At 42.8% G+C, this 27,163-nt stretch overlaps 1 protein-coding gene across 7 annotated transcripts in view; it reads right to left on the reverse strand.

The window, feature by feature from the left end:
- TCF12 (transcription factor 12) overlaps positions 1-26,604 on the reverse strand; it is a 440,208-nt gene extending 413,604 nt beyond the window's left edge. For 4 of the 7 annotated variants that reach the window (XM_069765933.1, XM_069765932.1, XM_069765931.1 and 1 more), the window contains exons 1-3: positions 25,832-26,082; positions 25,409-25,502; positions 24,768-24,840 (exon numbers count right to left, since the gene is read on the reverse strand). In XM_069765933.1, the coding sequence (XP_069622034.1) occupies positions 24,768-24,840; positions 25,409-25,480 (145 nt within the window). In that variant the 5' untranslated portion in view covers positions 25,481-25,502; positions 25,832-26,082. Of the gene's footprint in view, positions 1-24,767; positions 24,841-25,408; positions 25,503-25,831 lie in introns of all 7 variants that reach the window. The other 3 variants (XM_069765926.1, XM_069765930.1, XM_069765927.1) reach the window with 3 other exon arrangements.
- Positions 26,605-27,163: the final 559 nt, after the last annotated feature.

A 27,163-nucleotide genomic window follows, 5' to 3' on the forward strand; every position in this document is an offset into this window, starting at 1 on the left:
GACAATCCAGCATCTGTTGGTTGTACACTATAGCTGACAACTTGCTGTACCAGCCACGATCAGTATTTGCACCATCTAAATCTGTTTAACCCCTTAGATGCTGCTGTCAATAGTGACTACATCATTATAAATGGTTAACAGAGTGTGGGGGCTTCTTCTTTGTCACAATTGGTGCCCTCAGATCATGATTTTGTTGTCCTGATGTTTGCCATGGCAATTCATGACCAAATAGTGGCCTTAGAGTCTGACGGCTGTAGTAATCTGTTTAGAAGTTAGCAACATTTAGGTGGTAAAAATACACATTTTCATTTCTGTCATACCACTTTGCATTAATTCCTGTAAAGCACCTGAAGGGTTAATAAACTACCTGACAGCAGTTTTCAATATGTTTAGGGGTGCTGTTTTTAAAATGGTATCACGTTTGTGGCTTTCCCAATATATGGGACCCCTAAAGTCACTTCAAACATGGATAAGTCCCTAAAAAAATACATTTTGTAAATTTCTTTGAAAAAATGAAAAATTGCTGCTACATTTTTAAACCTCCTAAAATGCTAACAAAATAAAATAACATTTTACAAATGGTGCTGATGTAAAGCAGACATGTGGGAAATGTTATTTATTAATGGTTTGCTGTGGTATGACTATCTGGATTAAAGGGATAATCATTCAAATTTAGAAAATTGCTAATTTTTTAACATTTTTCTCAAATTTTTGATATTTTTTTATAAATGAACACAAAAAATGTTGAACAAAATTTACCATTATCATAAAGTATAATGTGTCACGAAAAAACAATCTCAAAATCACTGGGATTTGTTGAAGCGTTGCAGAGTTATTACCACATAAAGTGACACTGGTCAGATTTCAAAAATTTGGCTCGGTCACTAAGGGGTTAAACTTATCAATAATCCGTGTGGTTGGAAAACAGATCTTAAATGGGTTTTCCCACAAAAGTACATTTTAAGTCAACAGATCTTGGAATGAAAAGAAGTTCCACAATTAAATGTGTTACAAAAAACACCACGGTTACTTACCTGTAGCCAGTTTTTCCACAACCCATGACAGCACACCTGAGAGCGGGATGCGTCCACCAAGGACAAGAAACCTACTTAAACAACAGGGTGGCACCTCTCCCCCGCATCAGTTGGGTTACAGATCATGAGAGGGCCTCCAAAAAATTATATACATAACAGACACCTCATTAAAACACCCAATCAATAGCGGAGAGAAAGGTGGGGTGGAATACGGGTGCTGTCATGGGTTCTGGAAATAACGGCTAGCAGTAAGCATCCTTGGTGTTTGACCTTCACCATGAAAGCACACCTGAGAGAGATTTATGGAGAAAATGAAACACAGGACCACCTCTTGCAAAACTCTTCTACCAAAGGTTAAGTCAGCAAAGGAGGATAGATCCAGTCTGTAATGTGTAAAGGAAACCTGTCACCAGAAAGAACACTTTAGGCATTAAGGCTCACTCCACAAGAGCTGTAGCAGCTTCCTTGGCAGAGAAAGCAGAGGTAGCGATTGATCAGATTTGTAAGGCAGCTACTTGGTCCTCACCCTCTACTTTCTTTAAAGAGCAAGCCTACAGCTTGCAGTGATCCTCAACCTACTGAACAGCCGCACAGCCAGCTCTTCCCTCTCCTAGTGTATCCTCACCCACCCCCTGCAGACTGTGAGCCCTCGCGGGCAGGGTCCTCCCTCCTTATGTACTCGTGTGCCTTGTTATCTGCTCATGTTTAATGTAATTGTCTATATTTGCCCCGTATTCACATGTAAAGCGCCATGGAATAAATGGCGCTATAAAAATGTATAATAATAATAATAATAATAATAATAATAATAATAAAAGAGAACCAGTCACCAGAAATCATGCTGTTAACCTGCAGGTTAAGGGTATGTGCACACGTTGCAGATCCCCAGCGTTTTTGGCCGTGCGGAATTACATCAAATCCGCAGTGTAGTGCACAAGCAATGTTAGTCTATGTGAAATTGACTTTTGATGTGGACATGCTGCGGGAAAAAAAAAAAAAAAAAAAAATCAGAATCGCATTTTTTTTTTCCGCAGCATGTTAATTCTTTTTGCGGACTTGCAGCGTTTCTGCACCCATTGACTTCCATTATGTCAGGGTATTGCGCAGTAAAACAGCAGGTTTAAAAAAGTTCTGTGGTCTCGCTGCGGATGTGCCGGCGAGAAACGCTGCAGATCGGGAGGGGAAGGAGTGTGTGAGTGGAGAAGATTTGTGTGTCTGTGTGCATCTGTGTGTGTCTGTGCAGAGAAGATGCGAGTGTGTGTGTGTGTGTGTGTGTGTGTGTGTGTGTGTGTGTGTGTGTGTGTGTGTGTGTGTGTATTGACCGACGGTATTAGTCCCATCCACCTATGCCTGCTACAGTGTCAGCTAGCCAGATGATGGGACAGTAGTAGTTCAATCATCCAGCTACTGGGTTCAAGTGTTAAAAAAAAAAAAAAACACGTACACACATACAACATATATTATATACTCACCAATCACCTAGTCTCCGAAGCCCTTGATCACCAGGAAAAAAAATAAAATATAAAAACAACAATATACTCCCTGATCCAATGTAATCCGATGGAGATGATGCGACTGCTCTCCAGGGGCTCCGGGTTACAATGACGCAAGGTATCCTTCCGCACTGTATCCCTCCGCCGCTGTGAGTACAGTATAGTCCATACTGTCACTTGCGGCACCGCTGCGTGGGAAAAATCTCATGCAGCAGTGCCTAAAAGTGAGAGGCCATTGAACCCTCAGTGATAACACTGCAGGAGTCATTGCCTCCTGTCAGAGTGTCACTGGAGGGCGTAAAGAGCAGATCGTCGTGGGACACACTATAATTAAATGTACTGCGTTGGAACAGGGAGTATTTGTGTTGGTTTATTATTTTACAAATTTTTCAGGAGATCGAGGGCGCCGCATGGATTGACCGAACAATAAATATGTCAAAATTGTGTGGTGTTTAATTTCATTAAAATACTTTATTCTGCATGTATGTGTGTTTATGTAACCATTTCACTACTATAGGATTAGTAATGGATAGGTGTCTTGACGCCCCTCCATTACTAAGCCGGCTTGATGTCATCTTACAATTCAAAGGTGGCATCAACCCCAACTATTACCCCATATGCCACCGCTACAGGGCAGTGGGAAGAGAGAGGCCAAGCGCCATTTCTAGGGCAGCTGAGTGCTGGTGTTTGTAGCCGGGGAGGGGCCAATATCCATGGTCCCTTCCTAGTCTATGAATATCAGACGGCAGCTGTCTGCATAGCTTTTTCTGGCTATTAATTAAAGGGAAACCCCACGTCGTTTTTTTTGGGGGGTCCCCCTATTTTAATAGCTGGTAAAATACAGCTGCGGGCGGATATTCATAGCCTGGGAAGATCCATAGGTATAACCTATAAACATCGGCCCCCTGCCGTCTGCTTTCGGTCTGGCGCAGAAAATTGAGCAGGAGCCGCCATTTTTTCATTTTCTTTTTTATATATATTAAACAGGTATTGAGTTTAAGGCTGGGGTCACACTTTCTGAGAAACTCGCACCTCAATATCCGGCACTGCCGCCAACAGTCGGGACCAGAGCACGCGGCTGCATGTATTTCTATGTAGCTGAACGCTCGAGTGCCGGTGGCAGTGCCGGTTCTTGAGGTGCGATACTCGTGCGAGTTTTTTGCAAGTGTGACCCCGGCCTAACGCAGATTTTGTGTGTGTGTCTTTATATAAGGCCGCTATCACACACTCAGGAGCGGAGCGTGCGGATGCACAGAAATACGTACGGCTGCACAGAAATACGTGCAGCAGCACGCTCTGCTCCCATCTCGCAAGTGTGACCCTGGCTTAACGCAGAGTGTGTGTGTGTGTGTGTGTGTGTGTGTGTGTGTGTGTGTGTGTGTGTCTCTCTCTCCATCTCTTTATGTACCATTTTATTATGTTTATACTAAACATCGGGCTTGGTATTATCTATAGATCTATCTATTATCTATCTTTCTGTGTGTAAACATTCTTCAATGTAGTATGTGAATGAAGAGGTTGGACAAGAAATGACATCACATTTTTTTTCTGTTCAGTTATAGATCTTTATTTAGCTTTCAAAAATGCATACAAATCTGCATGGAAAAAAACGCATGAAAATCCCCACCAAAACCGCATCAAGAACGCGTGGATTTTTACCTGCGCTTTCTGCCAAGAGATGCAGATTCTGTGCAAAAAATTCCACAGGCAAATCTGAAACGTGTGCACATGTCCTAACAGTGTTATTATGCTGCCCGATGCCTGCATGCAGCTGAACGCAAGGGGGAGAAAATTATCTTTTTTCTCTCCACCAGCACTTGGTATTCAGTCATATGGGCGGGGCCGCTTCAGTCACCTCTGAATAAACCAAGCGACCCTGACTCGGACTGAGGCTTTTCTGAGTATACAGAGCGGTGACTGAACCGGACCCACCCATATGACTGAATACTGAATGCTGGCGGGGAGAATAAAGATCAATTTCTCCACGCTGCATTCATCTGCATGCAGGTGCAGGACAGCATCATCACACTGTTAACCTGCAGATTAACAGCATTAGTTCTGATGATAGGTTCCCATTAAAATGATCTCCCCCTCTCCCCCCCCACGTCAATATTCTGTATTCAGTCATGGGGGTGGGGGTGGGGGCGGTGCTGGTTCAGTCATGCTCTCAGTACAGAATGGCACTGTAGCCACGCCCCCCGACCCTGATTGACACTGGCTCCACATTGCGGCCAGATGTCAGTCAGGTCAGGGGGCCCGGTTACAATGGCCACTCTGTATTCAAAGGGAGGTGACAGAACCAGCACCGGCGCCACCCCCTTGACTGAACACAGAATGCTGGAGTGGAGAATAGAGATTATTTTCTCCCCGCTGCATTCGGCTAAGTGCAGGCACATAATGCTGTTAACCTGCAGATTAACCACATATCTGCAGGTTAACAGAGTTATTTCTGTTGACCAGTTCATTTTAAAGTAGAGAGTGAAGACCAAGCATTGGCCTTACAAATCTGATAAAACCGATACCTCCACTTTCTCTGCCCAGGAAGCCGCCAGGGCTCTGGTGAAGTGAACCTTGATGTGAACTGGAGCACTGCTAGCAGAGTGGGCTAAACTAATGGCCTCCCTGATCCACCTTGTAATGGTACTCTTTCATACCCTGTACCCCTTTCTGGTACCCTGAAAGGCTACAAACAAGGACTGGGATTTCCTCCACTGACTAGTTATAGACATGTACTCTAATATAGACATGTTCTTCTAGCATCGAGATAGCAAAATTTTTTCCTCCCCTGAATTCCAAGGCTTATTCTAGAAGGAGGGCAGGAAGGTAGGCCAAAGCAGGTCTTAATATAATCCTATCCTCATATACTTGGGTATAAGGAGGGTTTATTGAAAGGGCCTGGATACTGCTCACCCTGCGGCCAGAGGCCAGTGATACCAACACAAAAGTACGGTGTCTTACCCTTAAAACTAAACAGACAACCCCTGTAAAGGCTCAAATGGATCTTGGGTCTATATCTCCAGTACTCAGCTTAGTTTCCATTTGGGAACTCTTGAAATTGGGACTGGCCTGGATCTATCACAGGATTTTATAAACCTTGATACCCACTTATTAGGCTGAAACCTGAACCTTGGGGATAATAGTAGCCAACCCTAGCTCAAATTCCCTCTGAAGAAACTGTAGAATGGAACAGACTTAAGCCTTCTTTCCCAAAGCTTTCCTTGAAAATTCCAGAAATTCCACGTCATGACGTAAATTTTTGTTGTTAGAGGCTTTCTACTCTTTAACAAGGTGAAGACTAACCTCAAAGAAAAACCTTTCAGACTCAGTATTGCCCTCTCAAATTTCATGCTGCTAGATGGACGCCCTTCACTTGAGAGTGGCATACTGGACCCAGAATGAGAAGGTCCAGGATCTCCGGCAGGATCCATGGATCTCACACTGACATTATCCTCAATAGGGAAAACCAAGGGGTTTTTGACCAGAATACAGCCATCAGACTCACCTTCAGAATCATCTTCTTCTAGACTGCTGGTATAATTTCTATTGGAGGAAAGGCATATGCAATCCTGATGTTCCAAACGATCCGAAGGGCATCTACCACAAAAGGGTTTTGTGAACATAATTTTTTCACTTTCCTGTTCAGTTTGTCAGCAAACAAGTTTATTTCTGGCAACCCCCACGAGTGAACAATCTGCTGAAAACACGGAGTTTAAGGTGCATTCCCTTGTTTCGAAAGTCTGACAGTGTTCCCTGTCCCCTTTATGTGCAGCGCTGTTAGGGACAGAAGGTGTTACTCTGCCAGCTAGAAGAGTTTGTTTGCTGCTTCCACTAGGGAGTGGGACCTTGTTCCCCCCTAGTGGTTGATTTTCGCCACTGTAGCCCAGTTGTCTGACATGACACGGACATGGCGACCAAAGAGGGAAGGAAGTTTTTTTAGAATGCTTTCTACGGCCCACAACTCTTTCAGGTTTGAACCCTGTAGAAGAGTGACCAAGAACCTTGAATTGTGTGATCTCTCAGGTGTGCCCCCCAACCTCAATTGGTCACATCGGTTGTGATCATGTCGCCCACCGGCTTTATCCATTGGACTCCTGATGTTAGGTTTACCCTGCTTGTCCAACACAAGTGGGAGTTCCTGGTTTCTAAAGAAAGTTTTGATGATTTCCCCACTATCAGGAAGTCCTCTGGGTAAGGAACAATAATTGTGTTCCAGACACGAAGGAAGGCAGTCATCTTGGCTATTACCTTGGTGAAGATTCTTGGAGCCACCGACCGAATGGAAGAGCTATGAATTGGTGATGCTTGATTTTCCCCTGTATGTGAAAGGCAAATCTCAGGTACTTTTGAAGGTCTAGAAAGATGAATCATGATGTGATAAAAAGCATCCTTTAAGTCAACGATCACCATGAAACAGTTTCATGGCCATGCTTGCAGATTCCATTTTAACGGTGTGATTTTTACTATCCACCGGTTTAGGTTCTTCAGATTGATAATGGTTCTGAACGAGCAGCGTTTTGTTTTGTTTAAAAAAAAAAAAAAAATTATATATATCTCATAAAATCCCCTTCCCTTTTCTTCCTCTGGAACCTTGCAACGCATCTTAGTTTCTGCTGCCTGTGGATACAACAAAGCCCACCGTGGATGGCACTTCCAGAGAACTGAACTAAAACGTTTTTAAAAACAGAAAATGTTTTACCTCACAGAAAGAATCATCTGTGATCCCATGCAGTAATGTCTGCATACTCTTTTGTGTCCTACCCTGCCCAGCAGATGTGGTATTATCAGACCATGCCCCTGCAAGGTCAGAAACAACCATTAAACAGTACATAGCAGGGGCACATTTCTAAGATTTTCTCACTAAAGGAACTTTTTTTTAACACATATAATTGTGGAACTTATTTTTATTCTAAGATCTATTGTTAAAAATATTTTAAGTTCGTTGCAAAGGCCCTTTAATTCTATATTTATATATATGCAGATTCACGGGTTCCTAGTAACATTGTTCTCATCAAAACTGACCAGTGTCAAGAGGTGGCCATCAGCAACAGATAGCAAAACGTTGAGAGAAATGATTGATAAAGATGCTTAGAAATAATTGTTAATGGCAGTGCATCGTCCAATGTAAACGGGACGTAGCCTGTCATTGTTCTCAGCAGCACATGTGCAATAAGCGATCCTTTACCAATCTTGCTGTGCATATGGGCAGTGCATTCGGTCAGTTTAAACAGGCAAGTAAACAACCAACAATAGGCAATTGTTTCACATGCCTGAAATAACCATAACAATCCTAAGAACGATACAAATAAAATCGGCCATGGGGCATTGTGTAGATCCAAAATCTGCCATTCAGATCAATAGTTGTTATTCAAGCCAAAATAAAAAAAATGGCACACACTGACTACATGACAAGGTTGACTTTCCGATGCAAAAAGGGTCCATTAATAACCAGTTGCAACTTTAACTAAAATTGAACAGTCCGCAAAAAATAGTGTACTACATGGTATTTTAATTACCGTATAAAAAAGGGCACGAGTTAAATGATTCAATGCTGCAAATGCACAGCTGGCTGCTGCATGAATAATGACAAAGCAGAGGGTGGTTTAATAAAGTTCAGCCTTAATTTCTAACCAAGTCCTGCACTAAAACTGTATGTTCTTAAAAAAAAACTGTGCACAGCACCTAAAAAGTAGCTACTGATCATGTCCCCCAGAACCAGCACACTAGTTACATAGCAAACACAAGTGGAAATTCTTAGCGGTGATGTCAGTTTGTAGGGGAAAAAAAGCAGAATCACATACATTTATTCTAGCATTTTTTTTTTTTTTTTTGGGGGGGGGGGAGAAGGAGGGCAAAAACGCTGCTGGATGTTGATAGCCAGAAATTATTAGGTAGCTCTGAAAAACTAAAAACAGCGACCCATATTTACAAAAACTATCGGAATATGCACCAAAATTTTATGTACGGTACTCATGAACTCTGGTACTCAATATTTATAAAATGTTGCATGTTAATGATAAATTTGCTAAATATTAAGCCAGTGCAACTTTATAAGCACAGTTGTACATTTCTCAATGTTAGCCAAGAATAAGAGGATAATGTCTCAAATCAATTAACGTAATTGTGACATTTTATGCATGTTAATTGTAACAATTTCCAGGGTTAGAAAAGAGCTTGAGATCACTGTGTGATACGTCAGTTTATGCAGGATTTTGTGCAAATTGTGACATTTTATACATGTTGTAAGTGGTTATAACAGAAATATATTTGTTATGTTTTAAGACAGCCAAGACACTTGAAAATGCAATATTTTTGCAACTTATGTAGCCAAGTAACCATACACCTTTCCTCGACATTAACCCCTTTCTGACCTCGGACGGTATAGTACCTCCGAGGTCAGATCCCCTGCTTTGATGCGGGCTCCGGCGGTGAGCCCGCATCAAAGCCGGGATATGTCAGCTGTTTTGAACAGCTGACATGTGCCCGTAATAGGCGCGGGCAGAATCGCGATCTGCCCGCACCTATTAACTAGTTAAATGCCGCTGTCAAACGCAGACAGCGGCATTTAACCACCGTACCACTTCCGGCCGGGCGGCCGGAAATGATGTCATCGCCGACCCCCATCACATGATCGGGGGTCGGTGATGCGTCAGGATGGTAACCATAGATGTCCTAGAGACCTTTATGGTTACTGATCACCGGTGGCTGTGAGCGCCACCCTGTGGTCGGCGCTCACAGCACACCTCAATTTCTGCTACATAGCAGCGATCAGCAGATCGCTGCTATGTAGCAGAGGCGATCGAGTTGTGCCTGCTTCTAGCCTCCCATGGAGGCTATTGAAGCATGGCAAAAGTAAAAAAAAAAAAGTGAAAAAAATAAAAAAAAAAATATAAAAGTTTAAATCACCCCCCTTTCGCCCCAATCAAAATAAAATCAATAAAAAAAAAAAAAAAAAAAAAAAAAAATATCAAATCTACACATTTGGTATCGCCGCACTCAGAATCGCCCGATCTATCAATTAAAAAAAAGCATTACCCTGATCGCTAAACGGCGTAGCGAGAAAAAAATGCCAGAATTACGTTTTTTAGGTCGCCGCGACATTGCATTAAAATGCAATAACGGGCGATCAAAAGAACGTGTCTGCACCGAAATGCTATCATTAAAAACGTCATCTCGGCACGCAAAAAATAAGCCCTCAACCGACCCCAGATCACGAAAAATGGAGACGCTACGAGTATCGGAAAATGGCGGAAAAGGTTTTTTTTTTTTAGCAAAGTTTGGAATTTTTTTTTCACCACTTAGATAAAAAAATAACCGAGTCATGTTAGGTGTCTATGAACTCGTACTGACCTGGAGAATCATAATGGAAGGTCAGTTTTAGCATTTAGTGAACCTAGCAAAAAAGCCAAACAAAAAACAAGTGTGGGATTGCACTTTTTTTTTTTTTTTTTTTTTTTTTACACAAAGTAGTAAAAAAAATATGACTAATCCATTTGTGTGACGGAAGTTTAACTCGTAGACGAACTATAAAGTACCAACCTGAACTTTTTTCTCGATAGGACTTTTTACACAATTATATAGTAGGGATCTCTTCCCATTTTTCTCATGTCCATACAAGGCATGCAGACGCGCCTCTTGCTTTAGCGCACACTAACCAAACAGCCAATAAATACAAGGTTCTCGTGAGAATGACAGAGCCGCGGTACATACAGGGGACAAAGCATTTTAAACAGTAGGAATTGCTTTATTCATAAAAGGCAGCTTTACAAAGGGCTCCATAAATTAGACATTTAGTAACACAATTATTCAGTGAAATTCAGGCAACATTATTAGATTTAGCAAACAAAAAAAAGTTCGTTTCTCCCCACTCTCCCTTGGTATTCAGTTAACATCTTCACCAGAAAGTATGCCCTTTATTTTTTTGCACGTTATGTTTACAAACACAGCTTTGTATTATAGATCCAGCGATACAATGCATCCATTCAGGGAGAATAGCAATTATCTCATCCCAGTATCACATAATAGAAAGCAAACCTGTCCCCAGAACCACTAGTAAATGATGTATGGAAGCCTTATACTATACTATATACTAGTACACAAAATACAGCTCTGTTCAGACATGTGACAAGATATTTATTTAATCTCTAATTACATCAGATTTTTTTTTCTGGGCATTTCACAATAAACGTAGCAGAAAAGACTTTGGGAAAGGGGTTCAAATAAAATAGCCAAGTAAGTTGCCAAATAAACTCATCATTCGCACTCAAGTCAAACAGTGGTCACATTTTTCAACCAGAATAAGAAATTAATGTTTCAAGCTCTTTTCAGCAAAACAAAGAAGCATTTGTAGCACATTCCTAATGCATTGAGGCAGGTGTTTAGCTGAAGAAAGATACCATTTTAATCTTTAAGGAAGATCACAAGCAAGGACTGCCGTTTCCACACATTTTGAAGTCTTAGGCAATCACACACATAAAGGAAACCCCCTAAATGCTTCAAAATAAAATGTGCCCCCTCTTTTGTGGACCAAAATATATACGGTAGTTGGAACTTGCTAACTGTGTAATTCTATTTTAACTATTCATAAAAAAAAAAAACGTGACATTGAAATGTTGAATTGTAAAATTATCCCCAAGCAAATGATTTTATTTAGTATGGACAAATAAATAGTTGTGCCAAAGGATACAAATTACCGTAAATGTATTAATATGCATGTTGCATTAATAAATATCCTGATAAGTAACCTGAACTTGTTCTTTGACATTTATAAACACACACGTCACAGGTACTACACAGATAACTATTATCCTTCGGCTATAGAAAAAAGTACTTAATTACTCTAATTATATCTCTGCTGTTCTTGGAAGGAGCATATTACCAAACTACAATGATAATGTTCAGCAGTTACCAAGAAGTCTTCCAATCAGTATAGTTCCCCAGCGAAGGGGAGGTTATTTTTTTGTTGTTGTTTTTCCTTTTTTCACGCAGGGATCAATATACAGCTGGAACCGCACATGCAGTGTAAACTCTGCAGCATAAATTGACCAATGCTGCAGTGAAATGTACAAAATGCATTTCTGCATGTAAGTCAACAGCAGATTTTGCTAAGGCTACAATCACACATCTGTGCAATAAGTCCATGTGCTGTCCATTTTGTCAGGCATCACATCAACCCATAGTTTTATTGAGCCATACACACATCAGTTTTAAAAGTGGTCCGTGTCTCCATTTCACGAGACTCATGCCCACTAGTCATCCATTTTTTAGAGCAGACTGTCATTAAAGTCAATGGGAATTCATATAAAACTGACTTTGTACTTCAGGGTTGCATCTGTGTTTCAACAGCTTTTAATGGGACGGTCTGGTATCCTTGCTAAATATTTATTTTTAAACCTTAATAACTTTGTAATTAGGTTTATTATAAAAATTCCCTACTCTTCTCCTTAGGCTAGGTTCACATTGCGTTAGCGTATGCGCTAAACGGACTGCACTAACGGACTGCGTTAACGCAATGTCCAAAAAGGGATCGCGTTTGGCGATCGCGCTAGCGCAGATGCCCGATCTGCGCTAGCAAGAACGGACCCAAAAACGCTGCAGACAGCGTTCGAGGTCCGTCACAAAATAACGGAGCATCGCTAACGCATGTCAAAAATGGCATGCGTTAGGATGCGTTACATACATTGCGGTCAATGGGTGCGCTAACGGATCCGTTACATTGCGTTAGTGGTGCTATGTAATGGATTCCGCTAGCGGATACCCACTAACGCAATGCAAACCTAGCCTTATCCTGCTAACACCTAAATGTTTTTTTGTTTTTTTCCCCCCTTTAAACTTCACCTCCTGCTTTGTTAGAAAGGAGTCTCAAAGAAGACACCGCAGGAGGCTGGGACTGCACTCACTTCTCTGCAGCATCTATCACCCCTCCTGGAACAGGTTATCATCAGGGGATGATGCTGCACTTAGTTAGTTTCTTTCTTCACCTCTCTCCAAAGACGTCCAAGATCCATGGCGATAAGACTCTGCAGGAGAATTGGCGCAACGCTGGCACTCTCTCTCCATTGCAGCTTTTAACTGTCAAACAAGATGTAGTCAAGGGGCAAAGATAGAAGTTGGGCGAGTGACACCAGCACTGCTTCTAGCACCGCTCTCAAACAAATAGTCAGTGGGAGGCGTTGGTGACACTCAGACAGCTTTTATCATCACCCCTGATGACTATTCATTAGAGGGCAATGCTGTAGGGCTGCGCTAGTGTCACTCACTGATTCTATCTCCATCCCTTTATGATAGATAGAAGCTGCGGTGACAAGAACAATAGCAGAGTGCTAGCACTGCGCTCACCTCTCCCACAGCTTCTATCTACGTCCTGGAGTGAGACCATCTTCAAAAGAGGTGTTACACGCTGCAGAGGAAGGGAGTGCAGCCACGGCCTCCTGTGAGATTCATTTGAGACTCCTCAAATGAAACATCACAAGAAGCGAGGTAAAAAAAAAAAAAAAAAAAAAACACATTTAGAGATTAGCAGGATAGAAAGAACTGTAGGATACATTATAATAAAGCTGATTACAAACGTTCACAGGGTGTACAAATAGATATTTAGAAAGGACATTTTAGGTGCCGGACGTTAATTGATCCATTGCAAAGAGTCAATGGATAGCTTAAAGTTCAGACAGACTGTCTACCCGCTTCGGCGTAAATAAAAAAAAACAACAAAAAAAACAACACAGTAGCAAGCGGCCTCCGAATGGAAGCCTGAATTAGTTATTAAAAGAAGCTGAAAAAGCCAAGAAAGATGCACAGCAAGTCCATTTGACATTACTGTGCATATATTCATTCTTTTTAATGTTTATTGGGCAGTTTTTTTAGGTGGGTTTAAAGCAGAAAACGCCTGGAAAAGATGCAATTGTGTACATACATTTAAGATTTACCATTGTGGAAGCAATGTTTTAAAAACAGCAATCTACTGTGCATTAGTGGACCAAAGAATTGACAGGGATAGATATGAAATTATTCTAAGGTCTTTGAAACATGGTCCATGTACAGAGCATGATGTAAGGACTGGCCGCATGTCTTCTAAGGTAAATTTAACAGGCGCATAAGCAAATATAAGGCAGTGAAGTTCAGGTCAGGGGACCCACAGCTAGTCCGTGAAACTAAAGCTGAAGTCAGACGTCCACATATCACGGTTCACCTGACAAGATTACAAACAACAATGTGGTGTCAAAGATTTCTAAAAGAAAAATTAAAACATACTTTTAATTGCTCTGTAATAAATATTTAGTCAGCCAATCGTAAAAAAAACTCATTTATTTCTTGTCACTTAAATGCCATTTAAATGGGAATCATTTTAAAGTATGCCTAATAATTTTAAATGGGTAGGGCAGGGCCTCTCAATTCCGCTTCAGCAGTGGAAAGACACTGACACATGCTGGACAGGAAACTTGCAAAGGCATCCATCCAATGCCCGGCAGGTGGCATGCATGCGTTCTAGTGACTATAACAGGACACTTATTGGATACCTGCTTGATGTCAAATGGGTGCCTCAGCAACTGTCAAGTCTAGAGTGTGGCACCACATCGCCACTCCCGATGCAGATATGAGAGGTGTTGCATAACCCCTTTAAAAGTCGTTCCTGAGGATATAATGGACACTTCCATTAGGATCATGCTAGCAACTAGCAAGCAGTAAACAATTGTCTAGAAGCAAGCAACTGATAACCATTAAGCAGGGCACACATTTTGCATACTTTGTGTCAATTTTACAGACGATAAATTTGCAACATTTTATAATACCAGCAAAGTGGATAAGATTTATCTTAAAGGGAATCTCTCAGTAGGATCAACCCTCCTAAGCGGTTTATATGGGCATGTAGGTCACAGGAAGATGAATAAAATTATATATATATATATACACACTCACACACATACATACACACTGTTCAGGGCTATGGCCCACACACTGAACTGCACGAGAATCAGCCTCCAGAGATTATTTTACATGAAAGGAGGAGTTTCCAGAGTGATGTGTAATGGCCGCTCTCCTGATCTCACTGCAGAGCTGGGTGCGATTATACCCGACATCTGCAGGTTCCGCTCTGTTCTTCAATGTGTTTCTAATGAGTCAAAAGTTCAGTTTCACTGTTCCGTGTTAGTTACATGTCTCACACTGGTAACTGCACGGTTTATTAAAAAATAATCTCTGGAGGTAGCTTCTCATGCAGATCTGTGTTGGGCCAAACATCCAATGGATCGCAGATATCAAGGTATCATTTTATTCAGCATTTTATGACCTACATGCCAAAATAGACGGTTTAAAAGCATTGATGCTACTGACAAATTAATATGTAAAGGGAACCTGTCACTTGATGATCCATACTGCCAAAACTGCAGACAGCGTGAATCAGGGTTTGGGTGTGCGATTGCAGCCAGGTATAATTTACTCCATTGCATTTCAGAGAAAACACAGCTTGAAGAGCTGACCGGAAACTATAGAGAGATATGAGATGTCCGATGTGGTCCCCTGCCAGCTTCTCTTGATGGACAGGCCTCCCCCATGTATGCGCATAGGGATAGACCTGTCAATCACCTGGAGCGCAGAGAGGAGAATTCAGCTGGGAAAAGCATTAGATTAGTCAGGTTTCTATGTAGAATTCCTTTCCGGCAAGTCAAACTACGAATTCTCCAAAACTGCGTAAAGTTTCAAAGAACAAACCTGGCTGCAATAATGCATAAAGGCTCTGATTTATACAGCCAATTGTTTAGGCAATATAAATTAAATGGCTGGTTCCTTTTAAAACCATCTAAATGCCCTTTTTTTTTTATTTATTTTATCTTTTATCTACAGCATATCAATTTTTGCTGAAAAAAATGCAACTTTTTGGTGAACTTTTTACCCATTAATTTCGATCCACAGGATAATCTGTCAGCCTAAGGCAATATTGTGGTTAGTACACATGGATTTTGTAGATCCATCCTAGATTTTTTTTTTTTTTTTTTTTTAAAGGACCTGTGTCATATTGTCGTCATATGTCATAGACTCCAATGACATCAGCAGGCAATATGCATCACAGTATTAGGACCAACCAATATTCCTAGAACCAAAAAGTATCTGGCTGAATAAGAGATGCCCCCCAAGTATCACAAAATAAACCAAAAGAAAAATGGTGCTATAAAATCTGAAAAATATTTTATACTTCAAAAAACTTACTATATAACAGATTTTGCTAAACAGGGTAGCTCAATGGAAAGCTAACAACAAGCCTCCCAGGGCTATGAGCCGTATATAATTAGTATACCACAATATTTATTGCAGCACATTCAATAATGGTTATATTTTATATTTAATAAAGTTGATCAATTTGCAAGCTATTTTGTAGTACCATTTTTCCTTTGGTTCAATAAATAACATATGCCTTGAAAAAGGTCCGGATTGGACCAAAAATTTCACTTGATAAGATGATCTCCAAATAAATACTTTTTCTTATAACTGCATATTGAGTGTCATGGATCAATGCTACTGATCTGTCTTGCACTGTTGTTTTTAACGAGTTTCTACAATTTAAAAAAAAAAAAAACACAGATTGGTGCAGATATATGGGTGGATTTTAGAAGCAGAAACGGGGCAATTTCATCCATACCAAATGTACAAAGTGTGAACCCAGCCTTGAACAGTAAATTCATTAAAAAGGAGGACTTGTGTCACCATATATTATGAAATACAATTTTATTTATTACAAAAGATTTTTTTTTTACATATATACGGTAGATTATGTGGAAGGTCACAAAGTTTGAAGGCAGCATTCCCATAGAAGACAACTACAGAGGAAAAAAAAATTAAAAAATTCTAGCCCAAAAAGTTAACTTACCGTATACTCGAGTATAAGCCTACCCGAGTATACGCCGACCCCCTAATTTTGCAACAAAAACCTGGGAAAACTTATTGACTCGAGTATAAGCCTAGGGTGGGAAATGCAGCAGCTACTGGTAAGTTTCAAAAGTAAAAAAAAAAAAAGATACCAATAAAAGTAAAATTAATTGAGACATCAGTAGGTTAAGTGTTTTTGAATATCCATATTGAATCAGGAGCCCCATATAATGCTCCATACAGTTCATGATGGGAACCATAAGATGCTCCATATTAAAATATGCCCCATGTAATGCTCCATACAGTTCTTTATGGCCCCATAGATGCCCCATATAATGCTCCATGCAGTTCTTTATGGCCCCATAGATGCCCCATATAATGCTCCATGCAGTTCTTTATGGCCCCATAAATGCCCCATGCAGTTCATTATGGCCCCATAGACGATCCATATAACATTGTGCAACATGTAATGCTGCTGCTGCACACACAAAAAAAAAAAAAAAAAATGACATACTCACCTCTTGTCACTGCCCACTGCTCCTCAGCGTCCCGTCTCTCCGCACTGACTGTTCAGGCAGAGGCCAGAGCGCACACTAATACGTCATTGCGCCCTCTGACCTGAACAGTCAGTGCAGAGGACGCGGAACAGTGAGCGTCGGTGGAACGCGGACAGGTGAATATAAAATACTCACCTGCTCCCAGCGCTCCTGACGCAGTCCCTGCATGTCCCACGGTCTCCGGGCACGCAAAGCTTCTTCCTGTAGTGAGCAGTCACATGGTACCACTCATTACAGTAATGAATATGCGGCTCCACCCCTATGAGAGTAGAGTCCATATTCATTACTTTAATGAGCGGTACCAGTGACTGCTGAACAGAGGAAGAAGTTGCCGCGCCCGAAGACCGTGGGACATGCAGAGACCGTGCCAGGAGCAGTCGGTACATCAATGCGAGCTGTGGCAAGAAGGTTTGCTGTGTCTGTCAGGGTAGTGTCCAGAGGCTGGAGGCGCTACCAGGAGACACGCTAGTACACCAGGAGACATGGAGGGGGCCATGCAAAATGCTACCTCAGCCTTTGTGCAAGGAGGAACACTGCCAGAGCCCTGCAAAATGACCTCCAGCAGGCCACAAATGTACATGTGTCTGCACAACGGTTAGAAACAAGACTCCATGAGGATGGTCTGAGTGCCCGACGTCCACAGATTGGGGTTGTGCTCACAGCCCAACATCGTGCAGGACGCTTGGCATTTTCCACAGAACACCAGGATTGGCAAATTCACCACTGGCGCCCTGTGCTCTTCACAGATGAAAGCTGGTCCACAATGAGCACATGTGACAGAGTCTGGAGACGCGGTGGAGAGCGATCTGCTGCCTGCAACATCCTTCAGCATGACTGGTTTGGCAGTGGGTCAGTTTTTGGTGTGGGGGTGACATTTCTTTGGAGGGCCGCACAGCTCTCCATGTGCTCGCCAGAGGTAGCCTGACTGCCATTGGGTACCGAGATGAGTTCCTCAGACCCCTTGTGAGCCCATATTCTGGTGCGATTGGCCCTGGGTTCCTCCTAATGCAGGACAATGCCAGACCTCATGTGGCTGGTGTGTCAGCAGTTCGTGCAAGATAAAGGCATTGATGCTATGGATTGGCCTGCCCTTTCCCCAGACCTGAATCCGATTTAATACATCTGGGACATCATGTCTCGCACCATCCACCAACGTCACGTTGCACCACAGACTGTCTAGGAGTTGGTGGATGCTTTAGTCCAGATCTGGGAGGAGATCCCTCAGGAGACCATCCGCCGCCTCATCAGGAGCATGCCCAGGCGTTGTAGGGAGGTCATACAGGCACGTGGACGCAACACACACTATTGAACATCATTTCTTTGCCTTGAAGCATTTCCGCTGAAGTTGGATCAGCCTGTAACTTCATATTACACTTTGATTTTGAGTATCATTCCAACTCCAGACCTCCATGGGATATTAGGTGTGATTTATGTTGATCATTTTTAGGTTTTATTGTTCTCAACACATTCCACTATGTAATGAATAAAGAATAAAGATTACAACTGGAATATTTAATTCAGTGTTATCTAGGATTTTAGTGTTCCCTTTATTTTTTTGAGCAGCGCGTGCGCGCGTCACAGGTCATGTCCCTGAACACCATGCGGGCTCCAGCGATGAGCCTGCATTTTTCCCGGCACATTTCATCAGCCGACATGTGCCCCTAACAGCTGCAGGTGAAATCGCGATACACCTGCGGCTGTTAACATGTTAAATTCTGCTGTCAATCTTCGACAGCAGCATTTAACATGGCCGAGCCGGAAGCACGTCACTAATCCGGCCCATTGGCGCCAGTGTCACATGACCGCGGGGCGCCGATGGATTGGCATGACAAGTGCTGCCCAGTGTTTGTAACTAAAATGATCTATAAATAGCAGGGCATCAGCCCTGCTATATGTAGCACAGGCGATTAGAAGCTGCCATCCATCATCCATTGTAGCAAGGAAAAAAAAAAAAACACAATAAATGAAAAATAAATACCGTATATACTCGAGTATAAGCCGAGATTTTCAGCCCAAATTTTTGGGCTGAAAGTGCCCCCCTCGGCTTATACTCGAGTCACGGTAGTGGCAGGGTCGGCGGGTGAGGGGCTGAGGGCGCTGGGGTATACTTACCTAGTCCCAGCGATCCTCGCGCTGTCCCTGCCGTCCCACGGGCTTCCGCGCTGCAGCTTCCTCCTCTCTTCAGCGGTCACGTGGGACCGCTCATTAGAGATATGAATAAGCGGCTCCACCTCCCATAGGGGCGGAGCCGCGTATTCATTTCTCTGTCAGCGGTGCCGGTGACCGCTGACAGAGAAAGAAGCTGCAGCGCGGAAGACAGGAGGGGACAGCGCGAGGATCGCCAGGACTAGGTGAGTATGTTATATTCACCTGTCCTCGTTCCAGCCGCCGATCCATCTTCCCGGCGTCTATCTGCGCTCTGACTGTTCAGGTCAGAGGGCGCGATGACGCACTAGTGTGCGCGGCGCCCTCTGCCTGATCAGTCAGTGCAGACAGACGCCGGGACCAGACGCTGGGAGCTGCAAGTAGCGAGGTGAGTATGGCTTTTTTTTTTTTTTATTGCAGCAGCAGCGGCCATCGCACAGATTAATGTGGAGCATCTATGGGCCACTATGAACACTGCAGAGCACTGTATTGGGGCATCTATGGGGCCACTATGAACACTGCAGAGCACTGTATTGGGGCATCTATGGGGCCACTATGAACACTGCAGAGCACTGTATTGGGGCATCTATGGGGCCACTATGAACACTGCAGAGCACTGTATTGGGGCATCTATGGGGCCACTATGAACACTGCAGAGCACTGTATTGGGGCATCTATGGGGCCACTATGAACACTGCAGAGCACTGTATTGGGGCATCTATGGGGCCACTATGAACACTGCAGAGCACTGTATTGGGGCATCTATGGGGCCACTATGAACACTGCAGAGCACTGTATTGGGGCATCTATGGGGTCACTATGAACACTGCAGAGCACTGTATTGGGGCATCTATGGGGCCAATATAAACACTGCAGAGCACTGTATTGGGGCATCTATGGGGCCAGTATAAACACTGCAGAGCACTGTATTGGGGCATCTATGGGGCCAATATAAACAGTGCAGAGCACTGTATTGGGGCATCTATGGGGCCAATATAAACAGTGCAGAGCACTGTATTGGGGCATCTATGGGGCCACTATAAACACTGCAGAGCACTGTATTGGGGCATCTATGGGGCCAGTATAAACACTGCAGAGCACTGTATTGGGGCATCTATGGGGCCAGTATAAACACTGCAGAGCACTGTATTGGGGCATCTATGGGGCCAGTATAAACACTGCATTTCCACCCTAGGCTTATACTCGAGTCAATAAGTTTTCCCAGTTTTTTGTGGCAAAATTAGGGGGGTCGGCTTATACTCGGGTCGGCTTATACTCGAGTATATACGGTACATAAAAAAAGCACATTTTGTATTGCAGCATTCAGAAATGCGCAATCTATCAAAATATAAAAAGAATGAATCCGATCGGTAAACAGCGTAAGAAGAAGAAAAATCAAACCAACAGAATTAGGTTTTTTTTTATTATTGCCGCAACATTGCAATAATAGGCAATCAAAAGATTGTATATACCCAAAAATGGTATCAATAAAAGTGCTGGCTCGAGACGTAAAAAATAAGCCCTCACCAAGCCCCAAATCCCAAAAATTGGAGACACCATGGGTCTCGGAAAATGGTGCTTTTTTTTGGCAAACTTTGAATTTTTCCTTTTCACCACTTAAAAAGAACCTATACATGTTTGGCATCTGCAAACTCAATGACCTGGAGAATCATAATGGCAGAACAGCTTTACCATATAGTGAACACTGTAAGGCTATGTGCACACGTTGCAGATTTGGGTGCAGAATTTTCTGCATAAAATTTGCATCTCCTGGCAGAAAAATGCAGGTGCAGATTTGATGCGTTTTTGTTGCGTATTTCATCCGTTTTTTACCCCTGCGGATTTCTATAATGGAATGGGTGCAGAAACGCTGCAGATCCGCATGAAAGAACATGCTCCTTCTTTCAATCCGCTGCGTTTTCCACACCATTAGCACAGCATTTTTTTTCTCCCCATTGATTTACACTGTACTGTAAATCACTTTGTTGCGGATCTGCAGCGTTTCTGCGCGGAAAAAAAACAAAACAAAAAAAAGGGACAAACAATTGGAATTGCACTTTTTTGCAATTCACCACACTCTGAATTTATTTTCCCATTCACCAGTATAAGATATAGTAAAACTAAAGGTGTTATAAATTACACCTCTACCCACAAAAAATAAGCCCTCACAAGACCATTTTAACCCCTTTCTGACCTCGGACGGGATAGTACGTCCAAAGTCAGATCCCTTGCTTTGATGCGGGCTCCGGCGGTGAGCCCACATCAAAGTCGGGACATGTCAGCTGTTTTGAACAGCTGACATGTGCCCGTAATAGGCGCGGGCAGAATCGCGATCTGCCCGCGCCTATTAACTAGTTAAATGCCGCTGTCAAACGCAGACAGCGGCATTTAACTACCGCTTCCGGCCGGGCGGCCGGAAATGACGTCATTGCCGACCCCTGTCACATGATCGGGGGTCGGCGATGCTTCAGAATTGTAACCATAGAGGTCCTTGAGACCTCTATGGTTACTGATCGCCGGCAGCTGTGAGCGCCACCCTGTGGTCGGCGCTCACAGCACACCTGATTTTCAGATGCATAGCAGCGAACAGCAGATCGCTGCTATGTAGCAGAGGCGATCGTGCTGTGCCTGCTTCTAGCCTCCCATGGAGGCTATTGAAGCATGGCAAAAGTAAAAAAAAAAAAGTGGAAAAAATAAAAAAAAAAATATAAAAGTTTAAATCACCCCCCTTTCGCCCCAATCAAAATAAATCAATAAAAAAATATCAAATCTACGCATATTTGGTATCGCCGCGCTCAGAATCACCCGATCTATCAACTAAAAAAAAGCATTAACCTGATCGCTAAATAGCGTAGCGAGAAAAAAAATTTGAAACGCCAGAATTACGTTTTTTTGGTCGCCGCGACATAGCATTAAAATGCAATTAACGGGCGATCAAAAGAACGTATATCTCCTGAGGGATATAATGCTATCATTAAAAAACATCATCTTGGCATGCAAAAAATAAGCCCTCAACCGACCCCAGATCATGAAAAATGAAGACGCTACGGGTATCGGAAAATGGCACAATTTTTTTTTTCTTTTTTTTTTAGCAAAGTTTGGAATTTTTTTTCACCACTTAGGTAAAAAATAACCTAGTCATGTTAGGTGTCTATGAACTCGTACTGACCTGGAAAATCATAATGTCAAGTCAGTTTTAGCATTTAGTGAACCTAGCAAAAAATAAGTGTGGGATTGCACTTTTTTTGCAATTTCACCGCACTTGGAATTTTTTTCCCGTTTTCTAGTAGACAACATGCTAAAACCAATGATGTCGTTCAAAAGTACAACTCATCCCGCAAAAAATAAGCCCTCACATGGCCAAATTGACGGAAAAATAAAAAAGTTATGGCTCTGGGAAGGAAGGGAGCGAAAAACAAACACGGAAAAATGAAAAATCCCAAGGTCATGAAGGGGTTAACCAAAAAAAAAAGCTATGGGAAGACAGGGTGCTGTAAACAAATGCAAAACCCCAAGGTCATGAAGGGGTTAAGGCCCATTTAGAAAATACAAATTGGGGAAAGAATATTTGCACCAATGCTCATTCCATCTAAACAGAGGAGCATACAGCTGACCTTACAAGCAAGACACTTTGTTGGACATGATGATTCTTAAGCAGGCTTAATCAAATATTATTATCGACAGTACATTGTCCTGTGTAAACAGCAGATGTGCTAAAGGTAATATAACATGTGGTAATAATGTTTAACAGCAGAAATGAAAAAATATCAGCAATTGCTATATTCACTATTCTTGCTTCATTAAACTGGAAGGTGAAGAATTTACATCAATTTCAGAACAAACACATAATTCATTAAACTGAATGGATGGGCTACAGCAACAAAATGCTGGAGAGGTCTTGATAACCATCTAGCCTTTTCAACTATGGTGCATCATTGTTTCTGTCAAACTAAAATTGCTAATTTTAACACTTTCTACTTTCGTAGTATGTATACCGAGGTTTAATTCTTAGGAAAGAAAAATACCAGCAAATGACATTAGAAATAATACTGTATAATGTTCAGCCAACATTGCCCTGAACATTATGTTTCAATATTCCCCTTTTGAGTTGTTCTTATTTACACTAGAAAAATAATAGAAATTCACATTGGCAGCCAAAAAACTATTTAAGATGCAAAAATAATCCTGATTCTATCAGCCAAGCATTAAACTTGATAAACCTCAAAGTGCTCGTCTGCTCTGAAGGAAACTGCTGGAAGATATCATGACTTTAAAGAAGCATTTCATGAACATTATCTTGTGAATGAGGGGCTGAATTTGTAAGTTTACAAATCTTCTATAAGAAAGCACGCACAGGCATGGCTGACGATTATTTCATGTACTACAAACCTGACTGATTCCGGCTCATTGTGAAATACTATATATAACACATATTTTCACACCCAGGAACAATGATCTCTACTGCAGAAACTGTCTGACACTTGTGCCAAGAAGTCTGACAAGCAGAAAAAAATATGCTTTACGGGCAACTTTCGCAAATCCTTGTCTGCCCCCTCAAAATGTATTAACCTGTGTACACAGAAAGCGGTTTAGTACAAGTATGTATAAAAAATTGTGCACGGACATGCAGAAATGTCCCACATACTATGAATACCTGTCATTATACTTTACTAGAAGCATTGGCCAAATCTACTGGGCCCCAAAAATCAGGATTTGGGAGTAAATATTAGGTATCTAGCCAACTGCAAAGTCACACAGTGACAGACCTGCAGCTGTTCAGTTCATTCTATACTAACAGATAAAACGATGGTAGTAATCAAATTAGAAAAAAAATAACTGCACAAAATGGCACAAGTCATCTAGATGGATTCAAGGAAACATGGAGAACGGTGAAAGACATCAGGGAAGGTTTACCAATGGCTAAATATATACAAATTGTAATTAGACATAGTATAGCCAAAACTTGTGTTTTTATACAGATTGCACCATTTAGAAGATAAAAAAGAAAGTCTACATAACTATAAAACCTAAAGCGTACCAGAAAATAAGCCTCACAAAATACAGAAAACTCATGACAGCCATAGAGCGCTAACACTGGAATGGCAGAGCAATGATTCTGGTGAAACATCTGACATTGTCATAACACAATTTGTCTTGTGAGCCACATCTGCTTGTGATAGCGCCATGCAGCAAAACATGTGGAAGCAATTTACAGGGCATCTACGTTCATTCCAACAGATTTAGTAATCAACGCTTTGTTTCTTCATTGTGTTCAACCATGTAGTAAAAACGTAAACCAAATCCGAAGACATCGGAATAGCCGTCCCCAAATAGTGGATGATCATACATCAGCACGTCCCTAAATAGTGGATGATCATACATCAGCATGGAGATCATCTGGGAAAATGGTTAAATACTTAAAAGATGCCAAAATCTCTATAGAGATCAAACAGAAGTTCCTGATGTATGCAATGAAAAAAATAGGAAGAAAATAAACAGGCAAAGAAAAAACGATATAAATTGGTAAATACCAGAAGATGGCAGAAGCATCTATATCTGTTCTATTGGAAGATGACAAAGAAGTGGGGTGGCACGATGTGAAATAGAATTAGAAATTACAGATGTCAAAAGTAATAAAGAAAATTCACAACTAGCAATTACTGATATACTCGGATTCTTACCTGATCCACTGAATTGACTACTTCCTAGTGTAGTTGGTCTGGTTTTCCCACTATTAACAGGTGGAGAAAACATCTGCAAAACAGAAGAGGATTTGGCTATAAGTTCATTGTTCCAAAACGCACAGAGCAGCGCGCTACACGTTAGAAAAGTGACTGCCGGTCGTTTCAGGAGGGTCACGTATGAGTATAAATAAATTGCTACAAACAATAACAATATTACTACAAAAGGCAACACATATTGATATTGTGGGGTAAAAAGGAAACTCTGTACAACCAAAAGTGCTCCGAAAGCAGTCCGAGCTCTCAGGGGGAGAACAGATGTGGAACGATAGCTTTGGCTGCCTACTTTAGAAAAGGCAACAAGTGCAGGTTAAGCTTCATTTCCACCTACTTAAAAATAATCTCTTACAGTTTGGGATTTTTGGTGGAAAAAAGTACGGTAATAGGGTTTTAAGTAGCTGTAATTGGATTGTTGGTTTTGGGGTCAATGACTAGTCTCGGAGATGTAAGCCAATTGACCCCCGTAGTCTTCTAAGCGATTACATCTTAAGAGTCTAGACATGACATCAAAGGGGACGGCGTCCGTTAGTACCCCCTAATTTTAGTAGGAGAAGCCAGAAGCCCCCCGAAGGATACCGTACCGCACTGAAGTCCAGGAGGTCGCTCAGCTCCTTGTCCGTGCCTATAGCGGCCATCCGCTGCTGAGGATTCATCTCCAACCACTCAGATCACCTCCTAGAGAAAGACACACCAATTATTACCATCACAGCCCCCCGAACACCGGGGCACGGGAAGGAGGGGGGCGCAGCAGACAAAAAGTAACAGTCCATACAAGTCCCACTAAAGATGTCACATTACAAGGGATAAAACATAGGAAGAAAGAAGAGACCGCCGGGGCACAATAGAGCGCAACTTGGGCAAGTTCCTCTGTGGGGCCAGGAGCCACAGACAGGGGCAGTGCTGGGGGTAAGGGGGACACCTGCCCTATAGGAAGAGCCCCCAATATGACTGCATGCCCCAGTGCTGTGCCCCTCGCCCGGTGCAGCCCCTCTCTCCATACTCACCTTTTTTCCGTTTAACCATCCAACAATTGGGCTGAAGTTTCTGGGAGTCCCCGTCCACCTTCCTCCCGGGGTCTTGGCAGCAGCCTAGTTCCAGCACCCGGCCGCAGTGGCTTCCACACTCCCGCTTTCTGTGGGTTTGAGGGGCTTTCACCGCACGGAAAGGTTTTGTTTTCACCCGATAGGAACTTGTGGGTCTCCCTCAGGCGGACATTTTTTTTTCGTTCGTCGAGCCTCAGCACCACGTTAGAACCAAGATGAATATGCCTCCGCCGCAGCAGAGTAACAGAACCGGCGCTACTTCTCTGTTAACCCTTCCGCCGGCTGAATGCAGCGCTGTAACGAGAACAGAGATCCGGCTCCAGAGAAGGGGCGGAGGGATACAGCGGGACGGAAGCTCCAGGGACGGATAACTATGAGGGCGCAGCTTGGCTCTGACACGGCGGCTCCCGGGCCCTGGCGGGATTGTGTTCGCCGCCGCACAACCGGCTGAGGACGGCGCTAATTGGAGAGGTGTCTGCGTCCTGCTCAGAAGGGGCCGCTCACCACAACAGCAGCTGCACATGCCGCGGCCCTTTGGGGGCGGTGGAGATGTGCTTGTGGCAGTCGGATCGATGCTGTCAGAAATCGTTGATAAATGCGCTGTCAGGGCGCCATTCGGCTTCATTAGCGCCAATATAGGCTTCCCCCACCTCTCATCCAGTCCTGTCAGTGCAACAGTGTCTGTGACTTTTAAAGGCGCAGTGCTGGTTTCACATGGACCCTATTGTATGTACGTTATTATATAAGTGTATGCGCGGCCGAGGAGACGGAGTGCGCGCTCCCGGGGCCTTGGGAGATGGAGTGCGCGTGCACAGGGGTGTAGTTGATGGAGGGCGCGCTCCCGTGTCCCGGTGCTAGCTGCTGCGGCTCCACTGCACACCAGCCCAGAGTGTAATGCACGGAGCCTCCAGCAGGGGCTGTGGTCCTGGGAACATGAAGAGTGAGCCCTCCAGCACATGGCACTGCTGCCCAATTGTGGGAACCTCTAGATTATCATTTAAATGGTTTTCCAAAACATAAAAATGTCAGTTTGTTTTAAAAGTAGCACCTATGAAAGAAAGATAAGATAGATGGGCATATATTCGAAATGTTTATGATAACTTCACGCCGTTCTATCTACTATAATTGTCTAAGGGTCACTTCCGTCTTTGTCGCGGATATTCATTGGTCGCGGCCTCTGTCTGTCATGGAAATCCAAGTCGCTGATTGGTCGCGGCAAAACAGCCACGACCAATCAGCAACGGGCACAGTCCGGAAGAAAATGGCCGCTCCTTACTCCCCGCAGTCAGTGCC

This window comes from Ranitomeya imitator, chromosome 4, assembly GCF_032444005.1.
Source record: "Ranitomeya imitator isolate aRanImi1 chromosome 4, aRanImi1.pri, whole genome shotgun sequence".
Taxonomy (NCBI): domain Eukaryota; kingdom Metazoa; phylum Chordata; class Amphibia; order Anura; family Dendrobatidae; genus Ranitomeya; species Ranitomeya imitator.